Below are 12,374 nucleotides of genomic sequence, written 5' to 3'. Positions count from 1 at the left end.
ACAAAAAGACATAAAAGGCATTCAAATTAGCAAAGAAGAAGTCAAACTCTCCCTCTTCGAACTCTCCCTCTTCGCCGATCACATGATACTCTACATAGAAAACCCAAAAGAATCCACCCCAAGATTGCTAGAACTCATACAGCAATTTGGTAGCGTGGCAGGATACAAAATCAATGCCCAGAAGTCAGTGGCATTTCTATACACTAACAATGAGACTGCAGAAAGAGAAATTAAGGAGTCAATCCCATTTATAATCACACCCAAAAGCATAAGATACCTAGGAATAAACCTAACCAAAGAGGTAAAGGATCTATACCCTCAAAACTATAGAACACTTCTGAAAGAAATTGAGGAAAACGCAAAGGAATAGAAAAATATTCCATGCTCATGGATTGGAAGAATTAATATTGTGAAAATGTCAATGCTAACCAGGGCAATTTACACGTTTAATGCAATCCCTATCAAAATACCATGGACTTTCTTCAAAGAGTTAGAATAAATTAAGATTTGTGTGGAATCAGAAAAGACCCCGAATAGCCAGGGGAATTTTAAAAAAGAAAACCATAGCTGGGGGCATCACAATGTCAGATTTCAGGTTGTACTACAAAGCTGTGGTCATCAAGACAGTGTGGTACTGGCACAAAAACAGACACATAGATCAATGCAACAGAATAGAGAACCCAGAAGTGGACCCTCAACTTTATGCTCAACTAATATTCGATAAAGGAGGAAAGACTATCCATTGGAAGAAAGACAGTCTCTTCAACATATGGTGCTGGGAAAATTGGACATCCACATGCAGAAGAATGAAACTAGACCACTCTCTTGCACCATACACAAAGATAAACTCAAAATGGATGAAAGATCTAAATGTGAGACAAGATTCCATCAAAATCCTAAAGGAGAACACAAGCAACCCTTTTTGAACTCAGCCACAGTAACTTCCTGCAAGATACATCCACAAAGGCAAAAGAAACAAAAGCAAAAATGAACTATTGGGACTTCATCAAGATAAGAAGTTTTGCACAGCAAAGGATACAGTCAACAAAACTAAAAAACAACCTACAAAATGGGAGAAGATATTTGCAAATGACATATCAGATAAATGGCTAGTTTCAAGATCTATAAAGAACTTATTAAACTCAACAGCAAAGAAACAAACAATCCAATCCTGAAATGGGCAAAAGACATGAACAGAAATCTCACAGAGGAAGACATAGACATGGCCAACAAACACATGAGAAAATGCTCCGCATCACTTGCCATCAGGGAAATACAAACCAAAAACACAATGAGATACCACCTCACACCAGTGAGAATGGGGAAAATTAACAAGGCAGGAAACCACAAATGTTGGAGAGGATGCGGAGAAAAAAGGGAACCCTTTTACACGGTTGGTGGGAATGTGAATCGGTGCAGCCACTCTGGAAAACTGCGTGGAGGTTCCTCAAGGAGTTAAAAATAGATCTGCCCTACGACCCAGCAATTGCACTGCTGGGGATTTACCCCAAAGATACAGATGCAATGAAACGCCGGGACACCTGCACCCCAATGTTTATAGCAGCAATGTCCACAATAGCCAAACTGTGGAAGGAGCCTCGGTGTCCTTCGAAAGATGAATGGATAAAGAAGATGTGGTTTATGTATACAATGGAATATTCCTCAGCCATTAGAAATGAGAAATACCCACCATTTGCTTCGACATGGAAGGAACTGCAGGGTATTATGCTGAGTGAAGTAAGTCAAATGGAGAAGGACAAACATTATATGGTCTCATTCATTTGGGGAATATAAATAATAGTGAAAGGGAATAATGGGGAAAGGAGGAAAAATAAGTGGGAAATATCAGAAAGGGAGACAGAACATGGAAGACTCCTAACTCTGGGAAACGAACTAGGGGTGGTGAAGGGGAGGTGGGCGGGGGTTGGGGGTGACTTGGTGGCGGCACTGAGGTGGGCACTTGACGGGATGAGCACTGGGTGTTATTCTGTATGTTGGCATGTTGAGCACCAATAAAAAATAAATTTATTACTAAAAAAAAAAGAGAGAGAAAAAAAAAAAAACCAGTGTCAGAAAGCCAATTCAGAAGCACAATTATAAAGCTACTGGTGGCTCTGGATAAAGGCATAAAGGATTCAAGGGACTTCAACTGCAGAATTTAGATCTAATCTGGCCAAAATTAAAAATCAATTAAATGAGATGAAATCCAAACTGGAGGTCCTAACGACGAGGGTTAATGAGATGGAAGAAAGAGTGAGTGACAAAGAAGACAAGTTGATGGCAAGGAAGGAAGGTGAGGAAAAAAGAGAAAAACAACTAAAAGACCATGAGGAAAGGTTAAGGGAAATAAATGACAGTCTCAGAAGGAAAAAAAAAAACTATGTATAATTGGGGTTCCAGAAAATGTGAACTGGGCAGAGGGCCAGAAAATGTATTTGAACAAAACATAGCTGAGAACTTCCCTAATTTGGGGAGGGAAACAGGAATTCAGATCCAGGAAATAGAGAGGTTCCCCCCCAAAATCAATAAAAACCATTAAACACCTTGATGTTTAACAGTGAAACTTGCAACTTCCAAAGATATAGAGAAAAAAAAAAAAAACTTAGGGCAACAGGAAACAAGAGATTCCTAACTTATACAGGGAGAAATGTGAGATTAACAGCCGACCTATCCACAGAGACCTGCCAGGGCAGAAAGGGCTGGCAAATATATTCAGGGTCCCAAATGAGAAGAACATACAGCCAAGAATACTTTATCCAGCAAGTCTCTCATTTAGAATGGAAGGAGGGATAAAGAGCTTCCATATAAGCAGAAACAGGAAGAACATGTGACCACCAAACCAAATCTACACAAATATTAAGGGGGACCCCGTAAAAGAAAGAGGAAGCCCAAAAAATAAGCCACAAAAACAGGGACTGGGGATCCCTGGGTGGCTCAGCGGTTTAGCGCCTGCCTCTGGCCCAGGGCATGATTCTGGAGTCCCAGGATCGAGTCCCACATCAGATTGCCTTCATGGAGTCTACTTCTCCCTCTGCCTGTGTCTCTGCCTCTGTGTGTGTGTGTGTGTGTGTGTGTGTGTCTCATGAATAAATAAATAAATAAAAAATATATATAAAAAAACAGGGACTGAATAGGTATTATGATGACACTAAATGCCTATTTTCCAATATTTACTCTGAACATGAATGGGCTAAATGATCCCATCAAAGACGCAGGGTTTCAAACTGGATAAAAAAGCAAGACCCATCTATTTGCTGTCTACAAGAGACTCTTTAGACCTAAAGACACCTCCGGTCTGAAAATGAAAGGTGGAGAACCATTTACCATTCAAATGATCCTCAAAAGAAAGCTGGGTAGCAATCTTCATATTGGATAAATTAAAGTTTATCCCAAAGACTATATTAGGAGATGAAGAGGGACACTATATCATACTTAAAGGATCTATCCAACAAAAAGACCTAACAATCATGAATATTTATCTCCCTAATGTGGGAGCTGCCAAGTATATCAATTAATTAGTAACAAAGGTAAAGACATAAATAATTAATACACTAATAGGCGACTTCAACAAGGTGCTTTCTGCAAATGACAGATATTCTAAGCACAACCTCAACAAAGAAACAAGGGCTTTAAATGATACACTGGACCATTGGATTTCACAGATATATACAAAACTTTTCCATACAAACTCAATGAATACACATTCTTCTCAGGTGCACATGGAACTTTCTCTAGAATAGAACACATACTGGGTCACAAATCAGGTCTCAACCGAACCAAAGATTGGGATTGTCCCCTGCATATTTTCAGACCATAATGCTTTGAAACTAGAATTCAATCACAAGAAGAAATTTGGAAGAAATTCAAACATGTGGAGGTTAAAGAGCATCCTGCTGAAAGATGAAAGGTTCAACCAGGAAATTAGAGAAGAATTAAAAAGATTCCTCAAAGAGTTAAAAGTAGAACTACCCTATGACCCAGCAACTGTAGTGCTGGAGATTTACCCAAAGATACAGATGCAGTGAAATGGCAGGACACTTGCACCCCAAGGTTTATAGCAGCAACGGCCTCAATAGCCAAACTGTGGAAGGAGCCTTGGTGTCCATCGAAAGATGAATGGATAAAGAAGATGTGGTCTATGTATATATACAATGGAATATTACTCAGCCATCAGAAAGGACAAATACCCACCATTTGCTTCGATGTGGATGGAACTGGAAGGTATTATACTGAGTGAAGTAAGTCAACTGGAGAAGGACAAACATTACATGGTCTCATTCATTTGGGGAATATAAAAAATAGTGAAAGGGATTATAGGGAAAAGGAGAGGAAATGAGTGGGAAAAATCAGGGTGACAAAACATGAGAGACTTCTAAATCTGGGAAACTAACAAGGGGTGGTGGAAGGGGAGGTGGGCGGAGGGATGGGGTGACTAGGTGATGGGCACTGAGGAGGGCACCTGACTGTATGAGCACTGGGTATTATGCTATAGTTGGCAAATCAAACTCCAATAAAAAATATACATATAAATAAAATTCAATACACACACACACACACACACAAATTACAAATGCATTTACGTTTGAATTATGTTTCGGAATCCACTCCAAAGATATATTGGCAAAATACAAAATGACATATACACACAACTATTCACTGTTATTTTTTTGTAGTAAAAAATTGAGCCCAAAAGTCTATCAATAGGGCTGCTTCAAAATACTATGCTACTTCTTCACAATCAATAACTTATTTATATTAGTTATATAGTTATTCAAATTAAAAAGGATTGAGAAAGATTTTGTACTGACATGGAGTGATCTGTAATAGATAGGTAGAAAAAAACGCAGGTGAATAGGAATAAGAGAGGGGACACAGACAGAAGAAAGACTCTTAAATAAACCTCAGTTATGACTTTTTTTTAAAAAGATTTTATTTCTTTGACAGAGAAAGAGCAAGAGAGAGAGAGTGCGCATGTGCATGTGTACATACAAGCAGGGGGAGGAGCAGCAGAGGGAGAGGGAGATTCAGACTCCCCATGAGCAGGGAGCCCAACATGGCGCTCGATCCCAGGACCCTGGTATCATGACCTGAAGCAAAGGCAGACACACAACCAACTGGGCCACCGGGCGAACTTACAGTTATGACTTTCAAATTATATAAATATTTTACATTTTCAAAAGAAAATTACATCGAAAGATAAAATATAAACAATTTTTAAAATTTCATAATTAGCTGAAATAAGCATACCTAATTGGCATAATAACCATATACTGAAAAATACCAGGTGATTTTAGTATACAAAATTTTTGTATCCTTAGAGAGTATATTTTCAGTAAGGTTTAATTAAAATGAAAATTTTAAACTGCACAAACACGAAGTCTTGCTTGCATTCTGACAGACTGCATTAAATTTACATATCAACTTTACCTGCCATGTCAACAATACCCAATCTTCAAATTCATGAACATGGAATGTTTCTCCATTTATTTAAATCTTTAATTTTTAAATTAATGTTTAATGTTTAAATACTTAAGTTTTTAATTTTCTTCAGCAATGAGCTGTAATTTTTATTGTACAAGTCTTATACTTCTTTTGTTAAATTTATTCCTGTTTTTTTCCTTTCTGATGCTATTATGAATGCAATTATATTCCTAAATATAGTTTTGAATGTTTTCTGCTCATTTATAGAAAGCAATGGATTTAACATTGATCCTATATCCTAAAATTTTTTATAATTGTTTATTAGTTCTAATAACTTTTTTGTAGATCTTTAGGATTTTCTACCTCATGCTATTCATGAATAAAGACAGCTTTATGGGGCTCCTAGGTGGCTCAGCGGTTTAATGCCTGCCTTCGGCGCGATCCTGGGGTCCTGGGATCGAGTCCCACATAGGGCTCCCCATGGGGAGCCTGCTTCTCCCTTTGCATGTGTTTCTGTGTCTCTCATAAATAAATAAAATATTAAAAAAAAAAAAAGACAGCTTTAAGGCACCTGGATGGCTCAGTCAGCTGAGCTTCCAACTCTTGATTTCAGTAGGTGATGGTCTCAAGGGTCATGGGATTGAGCACAGTCGAGCGATGTACTCAGCTCACAGTCTACTTGGGCTTTTCTTCCTCTCCCTCTACACCTCATCCCCTATGAGTGCATGTGTTCTCTCTCTCTCTCTCTCTCTCCCTCTCTCTCTAAAAAGAGTTTTACTCCTTTTTCCAATTTAGTTACCTTTTATTTCTTTATCTTACCTGACTGCACTGGCTAGAATCTCAGTATCTTGTTGAATGAAAAGGGCGTATGCCCTTGCCTTGTTCCCAAACTTAGTAGAAAAGCACTGTCTTTTTTTTTTTTTTTTAATTTTATTTATTTATTCATGAAAGACACAGAGAGAGGCAGAGCCACAGGCAGAGGAAGAAGCAGGCTTCATGCAGGGAGCCCGACGCGGGACTCGATCCTGGGTCTCCAGGATCAGGCCCTGGGATGAAGGCAGCGCTAAACCCCTGAGCCACCTGGGCTGCTCTGACATTCAGTCTTTTACTATTAAATATTTTGTTGGCTATTGGTTTTTCATATGTGACCTTTTGTCCTTTTTATCATGAATGGATGTTGTCAAAAATTTATCTATATCTCCTGAAATGATAATGTGGTTTTGTCCTTTATTCTTTTAATATAGTATTTACTATTGATTCTTAGATATTAAACTAGTTTTGCATTCCTAGGGCAAATCCCAATTGGTTATTGTGTTTATATATATATGTATATATAAAATATATATTACATAAGTTATATATATTATATATCTATATTGTACATATTTATTATATTTATAAAAGGTAATATTTATATCATAGTCTATAATATTTATCTATTATACATATACCATATTGCTGGATTTTTTTCATTTGTTTTTACTGAAGTTCGATTTGCCAACATATAGTATAACCCCCAGAGTTTTTAAATATATTTTTGAAAACTTTTGTGTCTGTATTTATGAAGGATATTGGTTTATATGTTTCTTGTAATGTTTCTATCTGCCTTTGTTAACAGTGTGATAATAGCCTCACAGGATGAGTTTGGAAGTACTCTTTTCTCCTCTATTTTCTGAAGAAGTTATGAAATTAAATATATTTTATTATATATTATACGTAATTATATATATCAAATATACTCAGATTTACTATTTCATCTTGAGTCAGTTTGGTAATTTGTGACTTTTTAGGAATTTGTCCCCTTTAAGTTGCTGAATTTGTTGAATTTGTTGGCATGATATCATTCATAATATTTTCCCATAATCTTTTTAACTTCTGAGAGGTCAGTGGTAATGTTTCCCTCTTAATTCCTAATTTTCATGAACTGTAATTTCTCTTTTATTCCTAGTTTTTCAAGTTAACAGTGTCAATTTCATCTAACTTTTCGAAGAACCAATTTTGGTTTCACTGACTTTTTCCCACCATTTTTCTAATTTCAATTTCATTACTTTTCAATCTAATCTTTATTATTCCCTTCCTTCTGTTTGTTTTCAGTTCAGTTTTATTTTTCTTGATTTTAAGGCAGAGGTTTATAATATCGATTCAGGAGATTTCTTATTTTCTAATATAGGTATTAAAAGCTACAAATTCCTCTCAAAGTACTTACTTTAGTTGCATTATGCATTTGGATTTTTCTTAGTTTATTCTGATCTAGATGCCCAGTTACAGTCTTATTCTGTAGATTTGAGCATGTTTGAAACTTTCACAGTAAGTCTTTTTTTCTCCACCAAGAAAAACAAAATAAGGGCGGGGGGTGGGAGTGAATGGGTGACGGGCACTGGGGGTTATTCTGTATGTTAGTAAATTGAACACCAATAAAAAATAAATTAAAAAAATAAATAAATAAAATTCAGTTGTAACAGTGGACTGCAATTGCCACTCAACTTTTTTTGGAACAGAAAGGATAATTTCCTACAGAAATAAAATATGTATGGTTCCTGGTGTCCCCGACTAGAACAGAATGACTTACTTTCTGGCAATCTTTTTGAAAGTAGATTGAAATAATTCTTCCATAACATGCTGCTGTTCTCGACAGAGAATTTCTGTCATCAACTGCAACAATACAGGACTTTGAGATAATTCCAAAGCATCTAGAAACTGGAGAAAAAAATAATAATTTTCCTGAGTTTTTATTTTTGCTTTGCTCTTACTAGTACTAACAAAACAAAATTAAAACATCCGTCTCTACTCTCCCATTTTCCCTCTCTAATGTTTTGTTCCACTTTCTAGGAAATATCCTCAATTTTATTGTCTGTTTTGTGAAGTTTTTTAAAATTTTGCTTTTACATATTTAATTTCCAAGAGCATTTATTTGTTCTATTCATGGATATCATACCTTCTTCTCTCATCTCTGAAGTTACTCTTACAGTTTCTTTAATGTTCTCATCTCCCATTTCCCTTTATTGATTCAGTTCCCTGATTTCCTTCTTCCTGTTAGTTTACATCTTCTTAGGTTGGAAGCTTTCTTCAAATGTTCAGTGACTATACTTATATTTACATTAGCACATTTACATTAAGAGAAAGTACCAAAGATCTATGTACAATCTTTGTGGATGCTATAACCAGTTAGGTAACAGACTGCTTGGGAACAGGATACTCAGAAGGTACCTATATGATGGTGTCACCCCACCAATGACCTGCTGATTGCAGGAACCTACCATTCAAGACAGGAGACTGGCAAGTTAAAAGCAGCATGTATCCTGACCATTGAGAGTGGTACCACCAAGCTCTTTCCCCAGGATCTACACTCAGCATCTCAGCATCAAGCTACCATAGCTTTCTGTCTGTAAACATCTGTGCTTTATCTCAATTTATTCTGTGTACCTGTTAGCAAGATGTGTCCTTTGGCATCAAAAGTGCCTAAGAAAGGTGCTTTTGAGTCTGGGAATGCTGAAAAAAATTTCCATACAAATTAATGGTAACTGCTTCTTTGCTTTATGCCATTTTGGCTTACAAAAAGCCTACTTACAAAAAGTTCTACTTTTGGATAGCAGGGGAAACCTGTATATGTTGCTGAAAATAACAACAATCTAATATTATACAGGAGAAACCATCTACCACCTGGTGTAAGCCACTGATACTTTAGAGACCTTTGTATATTAAATAACATAGGTGATAATCACTACATGTTTCTCAAATAACCACTATTTAAATTTTAGAAACTGAACCATATTGGTAATATTCTATTTCTTAACTCATTTTGGCATTAATTTTCAAAATGTATACATTATGCATAGAATATTTCCCAGTATTTTTCTGAACAAAAGATTTCAACTTAAAATAGGAATAAGGAGGGGCAAGATGGCGGAAGAGTAGGGTCCCCAAATCACCTGTCTCCACCAAATTACCTAGAAAACCTTCAAATTATCCTGAAAAATCTATGAATTCGGCCTGAGAATTAAAGAGAGAACAGCTGGAATGCAACAGTGAGAAGAGTTCGAGCTTCTATCAAGGTAGGAAGACGGGGAAAAAGAAGTAAAGAAACAAAGGCCTCCAGGGAGGAGGGGCCCCGCGAGGAGCCGGGCTGAGGCCGGGGCGAGTGTCCCCAGGACAGGAGAGCCCCGTCCCGGGGGAGCAGGAGCTGCACCGACCTTCCCGGGGGAAAGGGGCTCGCGGGGAGGTGGAGCAGGACCCAGGAGGGCAAGGATGCCCTCGGGCTCCAGGGGACACTAACAGACACCTGCGCCCCGGGAGATGCGCGGAGCTCCCTAAGGGCTGCAGCGCGCACGGGGGACCCGGAGCAGCTCGGGGGGGGCTCGGGGGCGGCTCCGCGGAGGGGGCTGCGGGGCGGGAGCAGCTCCGGGGGCTCGGGGCCGGCTCCGCGGAGGGGGCTGCGGGGCGGGAGCAGCTCCGGGGGGAGCAGCTCGGGGGGCTCGGGGGCGGCTCCGCGGAGGGGGCTGCGGGGGGGAGCAGCTCGGGGGGCTCGGGGGCGGCTCCGCGGAGGGGGCTGCGGGGCGGGAGCAGCTCCGGGGGAGCGGGCAGAGGAAGAGGCTCCGTGCAGAGAGGGCTGCGCGCTCCCCGAGCAGCTCGGAGGGTCTCGGGGCGGCGGCTCCGCGGAGGGGGCTGCGTGGCCGGGAGCTCGACTTTCTTCAGAGAGTTAGAACAAATTATTTTAAGATTTGTGTGGAATCAGAAAAGACCCCGAATAGCCAGGGGAATTTTAAAAAAGAAAACCATAGCTGGGGGCATCACAATGCCAGATTTCAGGTTGTACTACAAAGCTGTGGTCATCAAGACAGTGTGGTACTGGCACAAAAACAGACACATAGATCAGTGGAACAGAATAGAGAATCCAGAAGTGGACCCTCAACTCTATGGGCAACTAATATTCAATAAAGGAGGAAAGACTATCCAGTGGAAGAAAGACAGTCTCTTCAATAAATGGTGCTGGGAAAATTGGACATCCACATGCAGAAGAATGACACTAGACCACTCTCTTGCACCAGACACAAAGATAAACTCAAAATGGATGAAAGATCTAAATGTGAGACAAGATTCCATCAAAATCCTAGAGAAGAACACAGGCAACACCCTTTTTGAACTTGGACACAGTAACTTCTTGCAAGACACATCCACGAAGGCAAAAGAAACAAAAGCAAAAATGAACTATTGGGACTTCATCAAGATAAGAAGCTTTTGCACAGCAAAGGATACAGTCAACAAAACTTAAAGACAACCTACAGAATGGGAGAAGATATTTGCAAATGACATATCAGATAAGGGCTAGTTTCAAGATCTATAAAGAACTTATTAAACTCAACACCAAAGAAAGAAACAATCCAATCATGAAATGGGCAAAAGACATGAACAGAAATCTCACAGAGGAAGACATAGACATGGCCAACATGCATATGAGAAAATGCTCTGCATCACTAGCCATCAGGGAAATACAAATCAAAACCACAATGAGATACCACCTCACACCAGTGAGAATGGGGAAAATTAACAAGGCAGGAAACCACAAATGTTGGAGAGGATGCGGAGAAAAGGGAACCCTCTTGCACTGTTGGTGGGAATGTGAAATGGTGCAGCCACTCTGGAAAACTGTGTGGAGGTTCCTCAAAGAGTTAAAACTAGATCTGCCCTACGACCCAGCAATTGCACTGTTGGGGATTTACCCCAAAGATACAGATACAATGAAACGCCGGGACACCTGCACCCCGATGTTTATAGCAGCAATGGCCACAATAGCCAAACTGTGGAAGGAGCCTCGGTGTTCATCGAAAGATGAGTGGATAAAGATGTGGTCTATGTATACAATGGAATATTACTCAGCTATTAGAAATGACAAATACCCACCATTTGCTTCAATGTGGATGGAACTGGAGGGTATTATGCTGAGTGAAGTAAGTCAATCAGAGAAGGACAAACATTGTATGTTCTCATTCATTTGGGGAATATAAATAATAGTGAAAGGGAATATAAGGGAAGGGAGAAGAAATGTGTGGGAAATATCAGAAAGGGAGACAGAACGTAAAGACTGCTAACTCTGGGAAACGAACTAGGGGAGGAGTGCGGGGGGTGAGAGTGAATGGGTGACGGGCACTGGGGGTTATTCTGTATGTTAGTAAATTGAACACCAATAAAAAATAAATTTAAATAAATAAATAAATAAATAAATAAAATAAAAATAAAATAGGAATAAATTCCAAAGGATTTAGATATGCATCTGCATATCTACAGCTACCCAGCTTTCAAAATGAATTGAACTGAATTCTTAAAAGTTGCAAAAATTCACTGACTCTGAATATTTCACTTATTTTCATGAAGAAATGTAACAGAAAAACAATGTTTTAATTTCACTTGGTATTACTAAAAACTAACCTTTTTCATGCAGTCTACATAATTACTGTACCGCAGAGTTCCCACGGGAAATTCTTCAGACTTCATGGGGAAATTAGAAACAATAAGCTTTTCAAGAACATGCTCAAGGTCCTCAAGATTGCCTCCAGTAAGATTGGTGAAGAATGGAAGAAGAATTACAGCCTGACCCTGTGGGAGCAATGCAGACATATGAAATTGCACCAGTTGGGGCTTATAATCCCACAGGAAAAATAAAATACAGTTTTCTAATGGCTTTGCAAATAATACACTGTGTAGATTGAATGAATGACTTCAGAATACCTTCCAGATTACACTGAAAGCCAACCCAAACACAATGCTGTATCTCGGCTTCTACTGTAGAGGCCAGTGGGCCAACTCAGGGCTATTAATGTGTAATTAAATAGGACACTGTATGATGATGCTGTGTGATTTTTCCTTCTACAAATACAGACTCTAGTAGAGTGTGGAAGAGCATACTGAACAACCTATGGGATAATTTATAAATATTCCTTGCAGAATTAATACAGAAC

General features: G+C 38.9%; 1 protein-coding gene across 7 annotated transcripts in view; it reads right to left on the bottom strand.

Annotated features, from left to right (window-relative positions):
- The window catches only part of PRKDC (protein kinase, DNA-activated, catalytic subunit), a 219,931-nt gene that overhangs the window by 125,756 nt on the left and 81,801 nt on the right, over nucleotides 1-12,374 (bottom strand). For all 7 annotated transcript variants that reach the window (XR_012020234.1, XM_072804689.1, XM_072804690.1 and 4 more), the window contains 2 exons: nucleotides 11,845-12,012; nucleotides 7,991-8,118 (listed from right to left, as the gene is read on the bottom strand). Coding sequence is in view for 6 of the 7 variants with exons in the window: in XM_072804689.1 (XP_072660790.1) it covers nucleotides 7,991-8,118; nucleotides 11,845-12,012 (296 nt within the window). In the remaining variant the exon portion in view is untranslated. The remainder of the gene's footprint in view (nucleotides 1-7,990; nucleotides 8,119-11,844; nucleotides 12,013-12,374) is intronic.

The sequence above is a fragment of the Canis lupus genome, chromosome 28, assembly GCF_048164855.1.
Source record: "Canis lupus baileyi chromosome 28, mCanLup2.hap1, whole genome shotgun sequence".
NCBI lineage: Eukaryota > Metazoa > Chordata > Mammalia > Carnivora > Canidae > Canis > Canis lupus.
The sequence above is the reverse complement of the archived record's forward strand: the minus strand, read 5'-3'. Positions and strand labels throughout refer to the sequence as shown.